Raw genomic sequence first — 22333 nt, forward strand, 5'->3', positions numbered from 1 at the left:
ACATAATCACTGGCCAGGCAGAGGGAGACAGAGTGCCCCTTAGCACCTCTTAGCGGGAGATATTAATCACTAGACTGTCTGGACTCCCAGCTGAGTTAATGCCTCGAAACACTGAAAATACACATCCGGCTTGCTTGAAATTATCACTGGCTGTGGGTAGGGCAGGAACACGGCACCAAGGCAGTGACCAATGAGTGCAGTTCATGTATAAAGTGTGTTTTTGCTGGAGGATGGAAGCGTTTTTGTTTTTGTTTTGTTTTGTTTTTTGCAGAAAGAGCATGGTGTCTGGAAAGCACTCGTGGACGGTGCATTTGGAGAAATGTATTGCTCTTTGGAGTCAGCACGTATGTTTGTATGACATATCTCATATGTCATATAATGACAGACCATTAAAAGAAAAAAGTGGTCAGAGATCACTGCCGAACTCAATGTACATGGTAAGGAACAGTTTAAATATACAATAACGATTATGAGTAGTTAGTTTGTAATTAATATTTATACTATTGCTGCAGTGATAAGGCACAGGACATTGTAAATGCTTATCGACCTGTTTCGCTTTATTGTTCTGGAGTGAAAACTACTCCCCTTTTAGCTAAAGACACCTTTTCTGTGGCCAAATTGTCCCTATTGTTTGGTAAAATATCTACATGTTCCTTATTAAGCTTAAACACTTTACAGAAGCTTTCAATACAACAAAACATCTGTAAATAGAGCAAAAAAATCAACTGAAATCCATGGAAAACAGGTTTGCCTCCCTTTTGTCATTTGAAATGTTGTATTGTTTATAGCTGTTTATTTGGATCAAAAGTGCTTTTAATGAATATCAGTTCATATCAACGACTAAAGTAATGCATATGGTTTAGATCAAATTCAGGTTGATTGGCTGTGAAAATGGGACATGACCGTGAAGCATTGAGAAATGTCAAAGGCAGTCATTAAGTGTGACACCTTCCCTCTGTTTTTAATCATTAAATGTGATGGGCTCACTGACTAGGAGGGCAAGATTAGCGAAAACGGTCATTAAGTGTGACACCCACCCAATTCGAGTTGTTCTGAATCTGCTAGTGTAGAGCCAGCTTAAGATAAAAATTAAGTTTAACCGGTTTTATACCTGCAAATTTTCCAATAAGGCACATAATCATTTCACAGTTGACCAAGTTGGCAGACATGGCCGATGTGTATGTTACAGTTGAATAACTGTGGTAGTACTGTTTTGTACTGCATTGGTATTTTTTCATTACACTGCTTCTGCATCATATTTATGGTCAATTTATCTGATCTATTATGGTCATATTTATGACCCATTCTTCATGGGTCATTTATTTTAAGGTAATTCAGAATTTTTTAGAGTTTTGGAATGAATAGGTGACTACTAACATTAAACTATTCAAATAAATTGTAATTTATTAATAGAACTCAGGACATCACCTGTAATATTCTTGTCATGAGATAGGGGGCACTTTAATTGTGGATTACAATCTGTGTTTGTGAAGATGTGCAGCAATTGCAGATGAAAATGTTCAGAACAGCTTGACGACTTGTCAGTTCTTCAATAAAAAAAGCTGAAAGTTCATAAGTCACTTGACAAGAACACAAGCCCTCCTCGGCAACATGTTTTTTTTCTGTCATGTTTAAATCTTTTTTCCCTGTTGCTGTAACCATTTACTCAGTCCAGCCATTTCTTCCATAAAGTATCTACGTCATTATGTAACACATTTGCATAATGCCCGCCTACTGGCTACTTTGGCTCGCCCTCAAACAAACGTAATTATAGCTGAGGCAAGAATGAGTTGGGTTAGTGCTGTCACCAAGTCGAGAAGATTCTGTTTTATTCACTGCGAAAGCAAAACCTCTTTGGATTTCCAAAGGCAGACAAATTGAAAAATCAGTGGTTGAAATGTATTTTTACCACTATTCCTCAGCAGTACAATCACAACCGGTTGTGTGATTCCCACAAAATGGGAATTGTTGCGAAAAGAGGTTACCTACCTCCTGGAGAACAATCTAGCTGAACCTAGCTTTAGTGCTTGGAGTACACTGTGTCTCCTTATAACCAAGCCAGAAGGATCATATAGGTTTTGAACTGACTATCGAAAGCCTATCTCTGTCACTGAGCCAGACTGCTACCCTTTACCCCACATAGATGACTGTGTGGATAGGGTGGGATCTGTGAAGTTTGTAAGCAAATTTGACCTTTTACAAGGGTATTGACATTTGTGACACCGGGCGACTTCTGCAATATGAGATTATGCCTTTTGGAGTTCGAAATGCTTAAGCCACATTCCAGGTACTACTGTCTGGATTATCTGGATGTGAAGCTTATCTGGATGATTTGGTCCTGTATAGCTCATCCTGGTCATACCATCTGGACCAGATGAGGGAGTTGTTTGTTCATCCAGCCAATGCATCTTTAACCATAAATCTGGCAAAATGTGAATTTCGTAAAGTTACAGTCACTTACCTGGGCAAGGTATTGGGAAATGGGCAGGTCTGTCCAGTTGAAGCCAAAGTTGAGTCGATTTGTGCTTTTCCAATACTGTACCTACAAATCGCAGGGAGCTGTACAGGTTTCTAAGAATGGCAGGGCATTACCGTGGGTTTTGCCTAAACTTTGCCCCAATTGTTGCACCTTTGACAGAGTCCCAAGGAACACTGGTCTGAGGCTTGCCAACAGGCATTTGATGCTGCTAAGGCCTTACTGGCTAATGCACCTGAACATGTTGTACCAAATTTTCATCAGCCCTTTGATGAAAATGAGCTGTTGATGCCAGTGATAATGGAGCAGGTGCTGTTCTTTTACAGAGAGGCCAAGATGGGATTGAACATCCCATATGCTATTTCTCTAAAAAGTTCAGTTATACTGCATATAGTATGTATAATTTAATTCATATCTTGTTTATAAGAAAACAAATGGTGTGTGTGTGTACATGTCATTTCAGTTTGCTGAATGATGAAAGATGTTTTTCTTTTTATTTCTATACCTATGGAACATTCTTATATTATGAGACATAATCACTTATAATCGTTTATGTAGTCATATATCTGCATTCCTGTACTCATTTATCTATACAATCATATTATCAACATATCAATCCTCAGTATGTATGCTATTATAATTACTTTTGTGAACCTACTGTAGGTAATCCCTAGAGCAGTGTCTCCCAACCCTGTTCCTGGAGGCCCCTCAACACTGCACATTTTGTATATCTCCCTTTTCTGACACACCCAATTCAGGAGTTGAATCAGGTGTGTTTGATTAGGGAGACTTCCCAAAAGTGTAGTGTTGGGGGGGCCTCCAGGAACAGGGTTGGGAACCACTGCCCTAGAGGTCTTTCATCCTGTACAGAAACCTTAATATATGGTATGTTTATATTTTTTCTTGTCTAGACATTTACAGCTTTTGTCTTCATAGATACAAAGCAGAAATTCTAGGAAACAGGTGCCTTTACTACTTTGCAGCATCTTGTGGAGATCAGTTATTTACGATATACAACTCATACCCTTTTATTTGACCTTCCATGTAGGGTACTCGTAGCTGAATAATTGCTTACCTCATCTAGAACTTGCAAGCACCACTAAGAATAACAACAGATACATCTTGTACTAAGGAAGCGTTCCTTGCACAGAAGCATATTCTACCCTATACAATTGTAACAATTTTACAATTGTAAAACTGCCCAAATGTTGGTCGGGACATTTTCGATTTTCTGAAAGTTGACATGCCAGTATCATCCCTGCCTAAATCTACGCCTGTGGTACAGTTAATTAAAATAACATTTAAATCATGAGTTGGCCCAGTGCGATTTATTAAACCCCCCAAAAGGCTGCAATTTCATTCAATAAATGTATGTTTAGTCTGGATTAACATTATCCAAGCACACCCAGTGTGTTTGCTATTAGTGCATATTAGTATATTATTAGTGAAATATTATTATAGTTTGCTATAATGTGCATTGAGAACACGAAGTGCTACGAAATCACTTTATTTTCACGTAATTCCAAACATTCTTGTAATAACTTGACACTTGGAGAAGGAAGAGAAGGTGACAGACGAGGAGGAGGTGACATTTCACCACATTGTAAATGAGGAGTATGTTTAAAAAACAATGTAAGGAATATAAATGTCTTCAGTTTACCGTTAAAAAGGCTTGAGGGTTTAACAGGACCAATGGCGTGTGAATGTAAAGAAATTACGACAGAAATATTTCTGTTGTACTACAGTAAAATTAACATATTTAGTAGTTATCATTCAGTATTATATTAAAGTACTGTATTAACAGTGTCAAGGACATCTGATGTTTTACATTAAATTATTTAGTATAATTTGTAGGTAAATATTGTTGTTTGTTCATAGGCTATGTATTAATATGTTTCCCCTACGACCGCTAATTGGTACATTTACCAGTTTTAATATGATTAACAAATAAATTCAAATTTATGATGAATATTATTCTTCCACAAAGTAATTTAGTGGAAAACATGACTTGATTATTTTAAACATGCAGAAACCCTGTTTTGCTGATAAATAGTGTCACATGTGCTGAACAATTATCCCTTACATGTTTTAGCTGTTAGAACAGCTGAAATAATTTGTAATATTCAATATATTCTTCAAAAGTCTGATTATTGCAGTCACGTCTTACTTTGGTGTGGGCGAAAACAATCCCACAACACAAAATTGATTTCTGCTGCAGATGTGCACGTTTAGAGGGGAGATTCCACATGCATCTCATTTCTTGTCACTGAAATGCTTGTATATTTCAAAGTCTTCTTTTAGCCTTTATTCAAAAATTGCTGGTGACAAAATATCAGTTGTAAAAAATAGTCAAATATGACAATAAAAATGATCCAGTCTGCTCAAAAGTACAAAAATATATGGAAGGTGCTCTTCGGTAGGAAAAAAAAAAAACCTAGTCGAACTAGTCTCTTCCCCAATGGCACCACTGACCCAATCCCTTCCCTAGCGGCCACCACCAAACACTCCATGCCTAACTTCAAGTCCCTTCCTGCCCCGCCTCGGTCCCCTGTCAGCTCTGCCAGGCCTAGCTCCCTCTTTTAAGCCATCTCTTTGGTTTCCCCCTCCCACCCTCCCTTGGTCGCTCCTGACGGACCCACCTTGGCTGGTCCTGCGTGCCCCGCCTGTCCCATTCTGGATTTTTCAACCGGTGCCACCCTGGTTTCCTGCTCCACCATTAGTGCCGCCCCGGTCTCCTGCTCAGCTGGCACACCCCTGTTATGTTCAGTGGGCTCCCTTTTGGTTTGCTCCGCCAGCGCCGCCATGGACCCCAGCTTTGTCAGTGGCCCCTTGGCCCTTCTGGTCTAGTTTGGACGACATGTGACATTCATCGGGGGTGGGGGGTGGGGTTACTGTTATGATCCTCCCCAGACTCTCTTGTGTGTTGGTGCACTTTTCCTCGTGTGTTTACAGGTACCATGTGGAGGACACGAACAGCGTTTCCTTGGTAATGCTCATTTGCTCTACTCATCAGTTGATCAGCGGCACCTGTTCCCTCTCTCCCTCACCCTACTTAAGTTCTTTCTTGAGTGCTGTTTCTTGTTGGATTGTTTTGTGAATTCCTTGTGTGTTACAGTGTTCCAGTCTTGCTCTGTTGTCAGTTTTGTTTTGTTATTTGTTACGCTAGTCAATATTCCACCAGTCAGATATGCCATGCCAGGTTTAAGTGAATTATTCATGAATACTCAAGTCATCACATCCTGGGTGCCTCAGATTTTGGCCGAGGGTGTCACACTTTTGCTGAGATCTTGCTCTCTTCAGTCGAGGTATGACAAAAAGTGTGGAGGGGTGACAGAAATACCAACTCACCGCAACTCTCTCTCTGATTTCCTGTCACGTGGAGCATGCCGAAATATCTTCCGGAGCATGTGTGTGCATAAACGATTGTAATGAAGTGAAATTGACATTGTGAAAGTTTGTGATTGCGTATTTATCCCCTTGAGACTTGCCGAAGAATGTGGATGTCCATATGCAACTTTCAGTGAGCGAAGAAATTATGTTCATTAAAAACAGACTGTGGTGCCTCCACTTTCTGAATTCATTTGTCATTTTAGCATAGGAAAAAAATTGCAAGAAAAATGCTTATTGACAGATTAATTATGTATTCACAAATTATGTATCACTGAGTTATTGTAAGACAAAAGGGATGTGGAAAAAGTACTGGTGGGATGACAATGCACAGAAGAAATTTTCTTTAATTATGGACACCTGAATTATGATCAGCCCGGTGAGCTGTTAGACAGATATTTTGTTTGTGAGTTCCTTCAAACTCATAAGAGTTCATTCATATCACAATCATTAAAAAGGTATCTTTTTTTTTTTTTGCTCCACTGAGTGAAGTAGCCTTGTGTTTGTGGCCTCAATGAAAAAAGCAACAACACAGCCCTGCAATGGGACTTTGTGGGGTATTAATAGGGGTGGGGAAAAATAGATTCTGTAACAAATCGCGATTCTTGAGGCAAACGATTTTAAAATCATCTCCCTGATGAAAAATCTTGTTTTAATTTAATTACAAAAATTTGTTAAGATTAATGCTAATACAATTATTTATAGGTAAATATAGGAAGCTATATTTGTGCAGATTTTCACACAAACAGGTTTTGTCTCTTTAATCCTTTACATGTAGTCCTTTAATTCACTGCTGTAAACAATGTTCCTCTTATAATGCATAATCCACAGGTTTATTTGTGAGGTGCTGTGGAGCGTTTTTGTCAGGACTCGTTCTGTAGATTCTCTCTGACACTGCTTAAGTAAATAGGTTAGCTGTAAAAAGGCTAATCAAACTGTTGGATGCTGTGAACTACATGTCGCGCCCCTACAATACTTATAGTCTAACACTTGTTAGACTTCTTAATGCAGAACCGATCGACATGTGACTTCAAGCACTCCGGTTACATTGAAGCACATCATCTGTGTCCAGGATGTGCATAAGCGGTGTTGTGGCTCTCTATATTTGAGCTTTTCATGTTTCTTTTCTTACTCCCAGTTTTGTGTGATAAGAGGTTATAGTTATTTAGACTATTTATTGGTTGAAAATCTGTTATTTACCCTGTCAAAGGGCTGTGCTTAGGGTCCATATTTCCCTATGAAACACATCTGATTGGGTAACATGGACATAAAGCAGCCTAATTATACATCCTTAACACTGAGTAGTCTACTAATAACAACCCACCAACTGGTTATGATGCTGGCTTTTTAGTATATAAGGAGCCTCCAAAAAAGCCTAGTCCTTCAAGAGCAAGGATGGGTTCGAGGCTTGCCTATTTGCCAACAGATGTGTCAGCAAATAATCCAGTGCTTTTAGAACAATGTTCCCCAAAGACAAATTGAAAGGATTTTGGGCACATTTCAAGTAGTTTTTGGAAAACAAGTGTTCTCCAGGCCAAAGAGCAAAAGGACCATCCAGGCTGTTACCAACATCAGATCCAAAAGCCAGTGTCTGTCATGGTATGAGGTTGAGTCAGTGCCCATGGCATGAGTAACTTGCATATCTGCGAGGGCACCATTAATGCAGAAAAATATATAACAATTTTGGAGCAGCATAAATACTGCCATTCAGATGGCATCTTTTCCAGGGACTTCCCTGTATTTTCCAGCAGAACAATGCCAAACCGCATACTTCCTGTATAATAAGTGCATGGCTGCGTAAGCAGAGAGTGTGGTTGCTAGATTGGCCTGCCTGCAGTCCTGACCTGTCTCCAAGTGAGAATGTTTGTGGCATTATGAAGCACAAAATAAGTCAACAAAGGCCCTGTGTAATTGCGCAGCTGAAGACCTGCATAATGGATGAATAGGGAAAAATTCCGCTTGCTAAACTTAAAGGATTAGTTCACCCCAAAATAATAATTCTCTCATCAGTTACTCACCCTCATGCCATCCCAGATGTGTATTTTATTTCTTCTGCAGAACACAAATGAAGATTTTTAGAATATCGCATCCCTGTCGGTACAGTACATTGCAAGTGAATGGGTGCCAAAATCTTGAAGCTCCAAAAAGCACATATTGCCATCATAAAATTAATCCATACAACTCCAGTGGATGAAGTAATGTCTTCTGAAGTGAAATGCCAGGTGTGTATAAGAAAAAGATCAATATTTAAAACTATAAAATGTAGCTTCCGCCCAGCTGTGGTAGGCACGGTCCAGGAGGGTTGAATACACGCTGCCTCTCGCTGCCTCTTGGTTTTGCTAAAGATTTGTATTTCTATCTGTTTCTTTTTCAAGAGGGTGCTTGCGTGTGCTTATCCTGGATGCCTCAACCTACTGAAAAATGTTAGATTACGTCCGTGGGTGTCATGACCATGAGGCACTAAAGCTTTGGCCGCTCGCTGACTCAATACACCCATTGAGTCACTCAAAATATTGAGGGTGTGCAGTGAACATTTTTCCCCTGCCGATTTCAGACCAGCCGAGGGATCCGAGGATATCAACGTGCTTGCGTCATGTGAGAGGCAGTTTGAACATCACCATCATGACCCTGCCTACCACAGCTGGCCAGAAGCTAACATTTTTAGTAAAAAAGGTTTTAAATATTGATGTATTTCTTACACACACCTAAGCTACACTTGTACTGAACAGCGCTACATGCACAACATTACTGGCTTTTAGCAGGTAAGGAGACATTTGGGCAAACATGAAGTAGTGGAATCTGCACAGCTCTGAAGTTACACACTAGGACACCATTTTCAATCACAGGATCAGACAGAATTTTGTTGTCTATTCCACAAAAAAAAGTCACTGAACTAAAGAATTTATAGAATAAAACCTTTAAAATACTTTTAGTATTAACAAAATCACATAAATACTTCTGTTTATACTTAAAAGGCTTCTGTTGCTTCTATTTAATTAGTTAAATTTTATCGCCTTCCGTTTCAAGTTTATTCCTCTTGTATTGATTTTTGACTTTCATATTTTTAATTTTAGATGTGATGAACCCAAAAGAGGAAAGTCAAGAACTGAATGAAGAGGAGGAGAAACATCAGTATCAGGAACCTGATAAATTCATAACTGGAGAAAAATCTTTAAATGGCACACAGACTAAAAATAAATCCTTGCAAAACAGAACTCGAAGAACAGAATCAGAAAATTCTTTCACCTGCCTTCAGTGTGGAAAGAGTTTCAAGCATAAAGGAAGCCTTAATTTACACATTAAAATTCACTCTGGAGAGAAGCCTTTTACATGCCTCCAGTGTGGCAAGAGTTTCACACAAAAAGGAAATCTTATTAGCCACATAAGAACTCACTCTGGTGAGAAGCCTTTCACTTGCCTCTGGTGTGGCAAGAGTTTCACACAAAAAGGAAGCCTTGTTAGCCACATAAGAACTCACACTGGAGAGAAGCCCTTTACGTGCCTCCAATGTGGTAAGAGTTTCACAAATATAGGAAGTCTGAATGATCACATGAGAATTCACACTAGAGAGACCCCATACACATGCCTTCTGTGTGGAAAGAGTTTCACAGAAATAAAAACCCTTGATGATCACATGAGAATTCACACTGGAGAGAGGGCTTTCACATGTCTTCAGTGTGGGAAGAGTTTTTCTCAGCTGGTCTGTTTCAAAAAACATCAGGAAATACATACTGGTGTGAAAGCTCATGTGTGCGGCGAGTGTGGAAAAGCCTTTGTCCGAATCAGCACCTTGAAACAGCACCAAAGAGTTCATACAAGAGAAAAACCTTACAAGTGTTCACATTGTGAAACTAGTTTTGCTCACCCAAAACACCTGATAACACATGAGAAAGTGCATGCTGGAGAGAGGACATATGACTGCTCTCAATGTGGGAGGAGTTTCAGCTTGCCAAATACTCTACAGAGACATTTAAAGAAGAATTGCCCAAAGATGTCACAGTGAGCAAACTTGAGAATCTTTCCCTGCAGTCCAAACAGGATAAATCCGCCTTCGAAGGGGACTTCAAAGGGACAACAATCATGACTGACATGTTGAAGGGTTGTTTCAAACCAAAGGGGCTTTTGAATTAACCTTTCCACAATGTTCAATTGATGGACACTTCGCTGCCAAGCGAACCGGACCATACGTCATAAATCTAGAGGCAAGCCATGTGTGATGTAAATTAAACCAGTTTCGACTGCAAACAGACTCTGGTTCTTTGTACCAAAACATGTGAGCACTTGAAAGTATATAGTTTACACAGTGCTAGAAACTGACATCTGTAAAGTCACGGTCACATTTACCTTTGCACAGTGAAACTTGCATGTGAAATATTGCCATTTCAATGGGATTCCGTGCGATTGTCTATTTCGCACTATAAAGTTCCGGTGGTGAAGAGTTTCCCCTTAAGGATTTCATGTAGAGTTCAAGTTTGGTGAACTTTGACAGGCGAATTTGTCACGTTGACCAATAGCAAGTTTTAATACTGTTAAACGCACAGGCATTACACAGTCACATTGTCACATACCTAGACATTCCATTTGCACAACAAATTATAAAATGCACAAGTAGATAAATACATGACACAAAACAACCCGCCCATCCAAGTGTTGCATTGACAATGAACATAACTCCACAGTGTTGGCACAGCCCTTTCACAGACAGAGTATTGTAAGGTGGGTTTTTCGACAGTGGTTCAAGCTGTAGGAATGCCGAGGTGACTAAAGAAATGTTAACAGCAAGATGGAATAAAACTGTGCATTTCTTGTCTATTACCAGCTTCTGCTACTAATACCATCGACAGAAATAAGTGCAGTTAGAATAGCTAATAATGTGGGAGAGCATTGTTTAGAACTGTACTATGATCTTATCTTATTGCAATATGGAGCACTTGAGAGAATATAGTTTACACAGTGCTAGAAACTAAACATAGATTAAGTTGAAAATGTTTAATAACAGTAATGTCTTAAAAGGTTACATCAGATGGTTACAATTTATATATAAAAGTTACAAATTGGATGTATAATATATGAATATGAAACCAGTATGCATACTACCAGGGTGAGAGAGAGGGAATTGAGAGAGATGACATTGAGAGCTAGAGTCTGGCCTTATGGCCTGAAACTCAGTCGCCCAAGAGCAGAGCCCAGAGAGAAGATTCAGAGACCAGAAGAGAGAAGAGGAAAAAGAGCCCTGACCATAAGTTAAACTACACTTTTATCCTTTCCTTGACCATGTGACCAAAACTAGAATGGCTACATTTAAACTGACCGATAAGCAGACCACCTTTAACCCCCACTGTACTCAAGTTGTGAGCATTTGCAGACCTCCAATATACATACACCTCAAACAATAGGTTGATAGGTCACTATCAGCATCCTCTGTGTGCTTTGGAATGCAAGAGGTGGTCTGTTATCACAAAGGAATATTGGTAGTAACACAGAAATTAATTTCTTTGTTAATTTTCAATCCTAAAGTATAGAAATCCATGAGAACACACATGGTCAGGGGGCACATTTGAGCAGCAGATAGTATGGGGAAAGTGGCTTAAAGTTTAGTAATCTGTAGCATTGCAGAACTGGGAAAGAACTGGTTAAGCCAATGTTTGTTGAGGTGCATGAGGTTACATGAAATCGGTTTGGTTCAAAAGTATAACACCAGTAAAACGCCATTTTCACCTAGTAATAAGATGCATTGTGGTGAAATTACTGGGTCTTACCTGGTCACCCCTGAAAAACGTTCTGGCTACACCACTGTCTGTGTGAAACTTCGATTAAAGAGAGGAGAATACAGAAAGATGCCAAAATAAAGGTGCAGAATGAGGAACAATAAAGCTGTGGAAATCCTATAAAGTCATGTCTTTCCTGCTCCCTTTTGTCATGGAAAGACCAACAAGTGGCAACGTCCATCCTGTACATGGTAGCACAGGTAAGGAGGATCATTCCAGGGAACAAACTGAGGAGGCAGGGTCAAGCTGCCAGCTGCAAAACATGCAGCTTTCTTAATATGCCACTCATCTGCCATTGATCAAACAAAGAGATATTCCTGTCCCGAAGTCACGCCATTGGCTGAGTCAATATAATTGTGTCTGTATGGATGGGCTGCTCTAAACAAACAGAAAAATTTGTATAGTGCCACAGAGACACAGTGTTTACAGTTTTCAAGAACGTTAACAAGAAAATACTAATGGCTTACTTGTAGTTGACTCTGCATATTAAGGCGGCATAAAATAAAGTATTTTAAAACAGAAAGTTACATACTTCAGCTTTAATTAGCGAGTGATAATGTCAGTAAAACTTTGTTGTGATTATATGATTCTCATTCAGTGCTTTTGTCAGGGAGATCCAGGGGCATCAGGACAGACAGACAGGACAAGGCAGCCTCCTGCAAAGAAACATTTGTGTTTCTTATGTGTAATTTACAGTAGTGTTTTAACATGCTTCTGTTTTTACTCAATGTACATTAATTTACGTGTATTTAAATCACTGTACCTTATGATAGATTATAGATTAAAAAAAGATATGCTGGGTTTGGGAGATCATTTAGTATATATTTGCTTTTCCAGTTGACAAAGCCATACTGTAAACTCAGCAGGGAGTCCAGTCAGTCAAGGGATTACTGACCTTCTGCTTGCAGACATTAACTCGAGCACTGACTGAGAACGCAGTCTCTCTCAACATCAGCTCAACTCACTCATTCCACAAAAGATGATCTTTTGTCTCCACCTGCTGACTTAAATGTTTAATGTCACAGGGATTAATGAAAATCCCCACATCTAGCTGCTCTTACACATTTGTACTTTAGTACAACTTACAATTGTGCTGTTGGTCTGGGATATCAGCACTTTTGGAATGCCTCTCGTCAAATTAAATTCAAGGACTGGAACTAACTGTTGTATAATGAACTATAATCTGAGGTAGAATGGATAAAAGTTGTACAGTTTTGGATCTGCTATTAATTAAATCTTGAAGAGAATGGATGTGATACAGCCTTTTAAGACTATGTTGTGGAGCAATTTTACACACACTACTTATTTATGAGATTATCTAATCAGCCAATCATGTGGCAGCAGTGCAATGCATAAAATCATGCAGATATGGGTCAGGAGCTATAGTTAATGTTCACATCAACCATCAGAATGGGGAAAAATGTGATCTAATTTATTTATTTGGACCATGGCATGATTGTTGGTGCCAGACGGGCTGGTTTGTGTATTTCTGTAACTGCTGATCTCCTGGGATTTTCATGCACAACCGTCTTTAGAATTTACTCTGAATGGTGCCAAAAACAAAAAACATCCAGTGAGCGGCAATTCTGTGGACGGAAATTCCTTGTTGATGAGAGAGGTCAACAGAGAATGGCCAGACTCTGTACAATTGTAGTGAGCAGAATAGCATCTCAGTATGCACAACACGTCGAACCTTGAGGTGCATGGGCTGCAATAGCAGAAGACCTTGTAGCCCATCCGCCTCAAGGTTCGAAAATGCAAGTTGTTGGAGATTTTTCAGCATTTTTAACACATCAGAATACTGGGTGAGATCCATTTTAAAAACATGCAGTTGGAGTGGTGTTTTTAAAAGTCAAATGTATGCATTTAATTGAACAAAAAAGCTTTTAATTATTTAAAGTGAATCACATCCTTCATTATTATTAGAACAAATTTCACAATATGAAATAATTGTTATAATAGATTTTTTAGTTTTATCCATTGCTTTATTTCAAAATGTCTGCACCAAATTGTAATTAACATGTTAGTTCTTTAGTCGCTTTTATTTAACCAGGATTAAAAACTCATTGAGATAAAATCTCTTTTACATGTGCGACCTGACCAAGAAAGCAACAAAAACACATTGTCAGTTAATGTAACAAAGAATACAATTGAAAAGAAAAGAAGAAAAAAACCCCCCCAAAAAACACCAAAATGATAAATTAAACTGAGAGCAAAACAAAATATATCGCCATTTATAGTCAAATATCCCAAAGACAATTTCCAACACAACTACACTCAAGATTATTAAGAAGTGCTGTAAATTCAGGCAATGGTGGGAGCGTAGTAAGTTCCCTGTCTGTCACTCACTTGACGTTGTGTCGATGTAATGACACTAGGGGTACGCTCTTGAGATCTCCAATCACCTTTGCTTTATTCAGAAAAGGCCTATGAAATTTGGCGTGTGGAATTTGCATGCCACTCTCTGCCCTGGACATACGGGTATAAAAGGAGATGGCGTGCACCACTCCTTCAGACTTGTTCTTCAGAGCCGAGCGCATGTGTGTGTTCGTCCCATCACCTTTCTATCGCTGCTGGAATTACGGCGCATATCAGCAGTCACCCTCGCATGATCGAGTGTTTGTGCTTCCCCTGGGCGCTTCGGCGGCTGAGTCCACAGGTGTTAAAAGAGTATATTTTAAAAGAGTATATTTTCTCTAAAAGAGCTCGCACAAACGATTGGCATCTTTTTAAAGATGTCCTTTCGCTTTTGTGCTACTGGGTGTGGCTGTTATCTCTCCCCACCGGATAGCCATGAAATCTGTCTCGAGTGCTTAGGTCGCCAGCACACCGAGGCAGCTTTTATGGAGGGGTCATATTCTCACGGCGACGAAAGTCACGGCGCACACCCTGGGCCGGACAATATCCACCTTGGTGGTCCAAGAGCAGCACCTGTGGCTCAACCTTGCGGAGATGCGTGATGCTGAGAAGGTTCGCTTTCTCAATGTGCCCATCTCTCAAGGGGGGCTTTTTGGCGACACTGTCGAGGACTTTGCCCATCAGTTCTTGACAGTGAAGAAACAGACGGAGGCCATCAAACATATCTTGCCATGGTGCAACTCAGCCGCCTACAGGCCTCCAAAGTCCCATGCCCCGTCTGCCTCTCGCCAGGGCTGTCCTCCTGCGGTGTCGTCCCGGCACCCCCACCATCGTAGCCCACACGCCGGCCTCTGAGAAGAAGATCCTCCCACAGGAAGGCGGCACCACCTGCCCGTCAGCCGGCCGCTAAGAACCCCAGACGGGCTTCGAAATGGTCCTGAGACAGGCGACCCAGGGATGAAGCAACTCTCGTTGACTGGCCTGACCCAGGGGTGTGCACTCCCGCCCCTGGGCCAGCACGAGGTGAGTACCCTCGTAACATCGCCGGGTGCCTTCTGCGCTCCGGCACCCAAATTGTCAATAAAAGAGCCGTTTCCTCATTCCCTGGGTCATACCCCAATGCTCGCGACGGCCAGGTGCTGGAAGTCTTTCCGGTCAATAAGCGGGACGTGAGTATCTCACGTTCCCTTGTTTTCCGTCAAAAGAAAGCCGGCAAACAGGTAAGTACAGTGGTTCTTGTGGCCGCTCGCCCGCCCCAGCCACTGGCCACCGTTGCGGACGAGCGGGGCAGCACGCCTCACCCGGACGATCTTCCCGGTGGGACTTCTGCTCTGCCTCGCCACGAATCACCCACCCCGGGCATGTTAAATCCTATCGTCCCCCTGGTGCCATTAGCGCAGAGGCTGGAAGCCTGGTTAGTGTTTTACAATCCATCGCAATGGCTCATCAGGACGATCCAGCTCGGCTACGCGATCCAGTTCACCAGACGGCTGCCCAGGTTCAGTGGCGTCCTCTCCACCACAAGGCGAGGCGAGGATGCCTCGGTCCTTCGGGTGGAGCGATAGAACCCGTTCCCTTAGCTGAGTCGCATAAGGGCTTTTACAGCCCTTATTATATTGTGCCTGGGGGGGGGGTGCACCCAATCCTGGATCTGCATGCCTTGAACAGAGCCTTACACAGGCTTCTGTTCAAGATGTTGATGCAGAAGCGCATCCTAACGTCTGTACGACATCAGGATTGGTTCGCGGCCATCAACCTGAAGGATGCGTACATTCACGTATCGATCCTTCCTCGACACAGACCCTTTCTTCTGTTTGCCTTCGAGGGACGAGCATACCAGTACAAGGTCCTCCCTTTCAGTCTGTCCCTGTCCCCTCGCGTCTTTACCAAAGTCGCAGAGGCGGCCCTGGCCCCGCTAAGGGAAAAGGGCTTTCGCATCCTCAATTATCATGATGACTGGCTGATCCTAGCTCACTCGCGAGATCTATTGTGCGCGCACAGGGACCTTGTGCTTCGGCACCTCGACCGACTGGGGCTTCAGGTCAACTGGGAAAAGAGCAAGCTCTCCCCTGTGCAGAGCATCTCTTTTCTCGGTATGGAGTTGGACTCGGTCTCCATGATGGCACGCCTTACGAACAAGCGTGCACAGTCGGTGCTGGCCTACCTGAGAACCTTCAGGCAGAAGGTAGCGGTCCTGATGAAAAAATTTCAGAGGCTCCTGGGGCATATGGCATCCTCGGTGGTGGTACTTCCCCTCGGGTTGATGCATATGAGACCGCTCCAGCACTGGCTACAGACTCGAGTCCCGAGGTGGGCATGGTGCCACGGCACCCAGCGCATGACTATCACACCACGGTGCTGCCAAACTTTCAGCCCTTGGTCAGATCTGGCATTTCTATGGGCAGGGGTTCCCTTAGAGCAGGTCTCAAGGCATGTCATGGTCATGACGGTTGCCTCTAATTCGAGCTGGGCGCCGTGTGCAATGGGAAGACAGTATCGGGGCTCTGGACAGGGTCCTGCCTACAGTGGCACATCAACTGCCTAGAGTTGCTGGTAGTATCGCTGGCCCTGCGGAGGCTTTGGCCATTGATTCAGGTGTTGGTCCAGACTGACAACACAGCGACTGTGGTGTACATAAACCGCCTGAATGGCTTACGCTCACATCGCATATCGCAACTCGCCCACCACCTCCTCCTTTGGAGTCAGCAGACATTGAAGTCTCTGCGAGCCACTCACCACCCGGGCATCCTCAACCGTGCAGCGGATGCGCTCCCACAGCATATAATGCTCTGCAGAGAATGGAGACTCCACCCCCACACAGTCCAGCTAATTTTGGAGAGATTCGGGGAGGCACAGGTGGACCTGTTCGCCTCCCGAGAGTCCTCTCACTACTCCCTTTGGCACTCCCTGTCCGAGACTCCCCTCGGCATGGATGCCTTGGTGCACAGCTGGCCTCGGGTTCTGCGCAAGTACACGTTTCCCCCAGTGAGCCTCATTGCACAGACATTGTGCAAAGTCAGGGAGGACAGGCAACAAGTCCTGATGGTTGCGCCATACTGGCCCAACCAGACTTGGTTCTCAGACCTGATGCTCCTGGCAGTAGCCCCTCCCTGGCGCATTCCCCTGAGGCAGGACCTTCTCACTCAGGGGCAGGGCACGCTCTGGCACCAGTGGCCAGACCTCTGGAATCTTCATGCCTGGCTCCTGGACGGGACGCGGAGGACCTAGCAGACCTTCCTCCAGCGGTGGTTACACACGATTTCTCAGGCCAGAGTCCCCTCCAAGAGGTGGCTGTATGCTCTGAAGTGGCGTCTCTTCACAAATTGTTGTTCTTCCCACAGGGAAGATCCACAGAGATGTGCAGTCAGGTCTGTGTTGTCCTACAGGAGGCGCTGGAGAGACGGCTGTCTCCCTCTACCCTGGAAGTGTACGTGGCTGCTATAGCAGCATATCACAATACACTGGATGGGAGACCCTCACGGCAGCACGACTTGATCACCAGGTTCTTCAAAGGCGTGAGGTGATTAAATCCCCCTGGTTCCCTCTTGGGATCTCTCTGTGGTCCTACCTGCCTTACAGAGAGCCACTTTGAGCCCCTGGAGCAGGCCGAGCTTAGCACTTTGTCGCTGAAGATGGCCCTCCTGTGGAGCTCACTTCTGGTTGAAAGGGAATGTTGGTGCGTCTGGCTGCCGCGCCATGGCTTTAAGGTACACCGCTTGCAAATTGCTGAACTTAAATAGGAACTTTTATTTGGGAATGACTCCTATGAACTTTGTCGAAATGTTGGAATACTGAGACCTAAGCGCTATGTACATTGCTCTTCAAGGTGCAGTTCTATACACTCATCATCTGATGCCATCCTTGTTCCTATATTTCAGCGTAAAGCTCATAGACTGCTGTGCACTGGTGTTGATTTTAACAACCTGTCAGCACTTAAACGCGCAGAGTTTTCTCCGTTGTCCTCTGTGCCCTCACGTCTGGTGAAATCAGCGCTTTTTAATGCACGCTCTGTGAACAACAAGGCTGTGATTTTATCAGATATTATCACAGAAGAAAAACTTGACCTTGTGTGCTTAACTGAAACTTGGCACAAATAGTCTGATGGACTTTTGTTTAATGAACTTACTCCTACAGGCTATGGGTTGTTTGAACTCCCACAACCCTCTGGCAGAGGGGGTGGTATCATTGTGCTGCATAATAAACAATATAACATAAGTCCCGTGGCTATTCCCCAGTTTAATTCTTTTGAATATCTCATTCTGAGTGTCTCTGCACCCTTCACTACTGCCATAGCTATAGTCTACAGGCCTCCTAAGACAAATGTAGATTTTTTATCAGAGTTTGCAGATCTACTGTCTATGTTGTGCCTCAAGTTTGAGAGAACTCTTATTCTGGGGGACTTTAACATCCACGTTGACACAAAAGACTCTGTAATGACTAAGGACTTTTTGTCCTTACTGGAGTGCTTTGATTTGAACCAGCTTGTGGACTGTGCTACATATACAGTGCATCCGGAAAGTATTCACAGCGCTTCACTTTTTCCACATTTTATGTTACAGAGTTATTCCAAAATGGATTAAATTCATTATTTTCCTCAAAATTCTACAAACAATACCCCATAATGACAACGTGAAAGAAGTTTGTTTGAAATCAAATTTATTAAAAATAAAAAACATCAAGCAGCATTGAAGGTCCTAATGAGCACAGTGGCCTCCATAATCCATAAATGGAAGAAGTTTGGAACCACTAGGACTCTTCCTAGAGCTGACCGCCTGGCCAAACTGAGCAATCGGGGGTGAAGGGCCTTAGTCATGGAGGTGACCAAGAACCCGATGGTCACTCTGACAGAGCTCCAGCATTTCTTTGTGGAGAGAGGAGAACCTTCCAGAAGAACAGCCATCTCTGCAGCACTCCACCAATCATGCCTGTATGGTAGAGTGGCCAGACGGAAGCCACTCCTCAGTAAAAGGCACATGACAGCCCGCTTGGAGTTTGCCAAAAGGCACCTGAAGGACTCTGAGACCATGAGAAACAAAGATTGAACTCTTTGGCCTGAATGGCAAGCGTCATGTCTGGAGGAAACCAGGCACCGCTCATCACCTGGCCAATACCATACCTACAGTGAAGCATAGTGGTGGCAGCATCATGCTGTGGGGATGTTTTTCAGCGGCAGGAACTGGGAGACTAGTCAGGATCGAGGGAAAGATGAATGCAGCAATGTACAGAGACATCCTTGATGAAAACCTGCTCCAGAGCGCTCTGGACCTCAGACTGGGGCGAAGGTTCATCTTCCAACAGGTCAACGACCCTAAGCACATAGCCAAGATAACAAAGCAGTGGCTCCGGGACAACTCTGCGAATGTCCTTGAGTGGCCCAGCCAGAGCCCAGACTTGAACCCGATTGAACATCTCTGGAGAGATCTGAAAATGGCTGTGCACCGACGCTTCCCATCCAACCTGATGGAGCTTGAGAGGTCCTGCAAAGAAGAATGGGAGAAACTGCCCAAAATAGGTGTGCCAAGCTTGTAGCATCATACTCAAAAAGACTTGAGGCTGTAATTGGTGCCAAAGGTGCTTCAACAAAGTATTGAGCAAAGGCTGTGAATACTTATGTACATGTGATTTTTTTTTTTTTTTTTTTATAAATTTGCAAAGATTTCAAAAACTTCTTTCACGTTGTCATTATGGGGTATTGTTTGTAGAATTTTGAGGAAAATAATGAATTTAATCCATTTTGGAATAAGGCTGTAACATAACAAAATGTGGAAAAAGTGAAGCGCTGTGAATACTTTCCGGATGCACTGTAGATGCCTCACATGTCCTCAACTGACAGCTTCATTGAAATCTACCCGCTCAACACCAGTTTCATGTACAACAGTAAAGAGAAGACTCAGGGGTGCAGGCCTTATGGGAAGAATTGCAAAGAAAAAGCCACTTTTGAAACCGAAAATCAAAAAGAAAAGGTTAGAGTGGGCAAAGAAACACAGACGTTGGACAACAGATAATTGGAAAAGAGTGTTATGGATCTTAACCCCATTGAGCTTTTGTGGGATCAGCTAGACTGTAAGGTGCGTGAGAAGTGCCTGACAAGACAGCCACATCTATGGCAAGTGCTACAGGAAGTGTGGGGTGAAATGTCATGTGAGTATCTGGACAAACTGACAGCTAGAATGCCAAGGATCTGCAAAGCTGTCATTGCTGCACATGGAGGATTTTTTGAAGTAGTTTAAGAAGTTCTGAATATTTTTTTCAAATTGTAATAGTAATTTTTAATGTTATTAATTTCCTGACTATACATTGTGATCAGTTGAATGCCACTTTGGTGAATAAAAGTACTAATTTCTTTCCATAAGAGCAAAATCTGTACATTATTCCAAACTTTTGGCTGCCAGTGTATATTAGGACATCCTATTTAAAATAAAAGGGGGAGTCAGTAAAAGTAAAAGTAACAGTCAGTATCTGGTGTGGCCACCAGCTGCATTAAGTACTGCAGTGTATCTCTTCCTCATGGAATGCACCAGATTTGCCAGTTGTTGCTGTGAGATGTTACCCCACTCTTCCACCAAGGCATTTGCAAGTTCCCAGACATTTATGGGGGCATCCTCCGATCCAACAGGTCCCAGACGTGGTCAATGGGATTGAGATCCGGGCTCTTCGCTGGCCATGGCAGAACACTGACATTCCTGTCTTGCAGGAAATCATGCACAGAACGAGCAGTATGGTGGCATTGTCATGCTGGAGGGTCATGTCAGGATGAGCCTGCAGGAAGGGTACCACATGAGGGAGGAGGATGTCTTCCCTGTAACGCACAGCATTGAGATTGCCTGTAATGACAACAAGCTCAGTCCGATGATGCTGTGACACACCACCCCAGACCATGACGGACCCTCCACCTCCAAATCGATCCGCTCCAGAGTACAGGCCTCAGTGTAATGCTCATTCCTTTGATGATAAACACCAGTCCAACCATCACCCCTGGTGAGACAAAACCGTGACTTGTCAGTGACAGGACCGGTTCCAGATCAAAATCACTGAGGGTGCTTCTGAAAATAGTGAGGGTGCTCTGTAAAAAGTGGAGATGTATTGTAATTACTATTTTTTTTTTAAATACATTAAATTATGTTTAAATACTAGGCTACTAAAACAATGTAAAGAAAGGTTGTTATTTTTATGTACAAAACATTTATTGCTTCATTGTTTTTTCTTCTTCACATGATCTGTTGCTGAAAATGACAGCAAAATGCTGCGCTATGCTATGTTTATAAGATTTGATGCAGCATTTTGTGTGTTTGCTGGGATTCAAGGAAATCTGCATGGCAGTTATTAGTCTTACATATTCAATTGAGCAGAGGTGTGCAATTATTTTGGTACTGGGACCACATCAGCCGTTAAGTAGGACATGGAAGAGAGAAGATAAAAAGTTCTGCATATTTGTATCTTTTAAGCCCAGAATTAGTAGTGCACTCATGCACTTAATGAATGATGCACAATTTTCTATAGTGTGTACTGACTGATGGGACCATTCTGCGATTGCTTGAAGTTTTGCTGCCATACTTTCTATCATGTGTTAGTAAAACTGAATAAAGTCTGATTAACATTATTAATTGTTTATTTTACCATACTTCAATGAAATGGTAATTTAGTATTCAATTTAACACTCTACATCAGAAGTCTGGTTTAATAGTAAAATAAAATATTCTGAAATTATAGATTCTTAAAGCTTATTTTAATGTTTGCCGCAAAGTGGATAAAGTTGTTTTATTCTCAGAACATTATCAACCTGTTTACATGCTCATGGGTCATGATGTGAGTCTCGTCAATGGTTTGTTTGGCACCCCATTCAGCACACAACTGAATAAAACAGGCTGCATGACACTGATAAATGATTACTGGCAGAGTAACATTCGCATACAGGTGTGAGGGACATTTTACAAATAACACAAAGAACAAACATATTCCTCTCTCACTTGGTTTTGCTCGCGTGTCCCCTCTGTGTGTGAATGATGCGAAGATCTATTGGGATTTTACTAAAGTTCATCATTGATCAACAGACTTGCCACTAAACAGCAAACGCAGCCTCATGAATGGACACGGAGTGGCTACATCACACTTTTCTTTGAGCAGAATATTGCACTATTGAGCGCTAAGTATTTTATTGTATTTTTTTCGAAGAGGAGAGAGCGCGCGTACTTGCATACATGGTTGCATAATTAAGTATGACATAAGGCGAAATATTCCCAATTTGTGAAAGTATAAATCTCTGAATGGGATGTTGCATATATTATCTGGCAACCCTGAGCATATTAAACACTTGTGGATGCGTGATAGGTCCCAAAGCCAGATA

The 22333-nt window shown here is 42.4% G+C and overlaps 2 protein-coding genes across 11 annotated transcripts in view; both read left to right on the forward strand.

Annotated features, from left to right (window-relative positions):
- Positions 1-22333, forward strand: part of LOC127440776 (gastrula zinc finger protein XlCGF57.1-like) — a 134603-nt gene that overhangs the window by 85128 nt on the left and 27142 nt on the right. For 6 of the 9 annotated variants that reach the window (XM_051697664.1, XM_051697663.1, XM_051697662.1 and 3 more), the window contains one exon: positions 8938-10629. The exons of the other annotated variants lie outside the window; for them this stretch is intronic. In XM_051697664.1, the coding sequence (XP_051553624.1) occupies positions 8938-9866 (929 nt within the window). In that variant the 3' untranslated portion in view covers positions 9867-10629. Of the gene's footprint in view, positions 1-8937; positions 10630-22333 lie in introns of those variants that run through there. 9 annotated transcript variants of the gene reach the window in all.
- The window catches only part of LOC127440769 (gastrula zinc finger protein XlCGF57.1-like), a 216730-nt gene that overhangs the window by 47240 nt on the left and 147157 nt on the right, over positions 1-22333 (forward strand). The window lies entirely within an intron of this gene.

Source organism: Myxocyprinus asiaticus, chromosome 5 (assembly GCF_019703515.2).
Source record: "Myxocyprinus asiaticus isolate MX2 ecotype Aquarium Trade chromosome 5, UBuf_Myxa_2, whole genome shotgun sequence".
Taxonomy (NCBI): Eukaryota; Metazoa; Chordata; class Actinopteri; order Cypriniformes; family Catostomidae; genus Myxocyprinus; species Myxocyprinus asiaticus.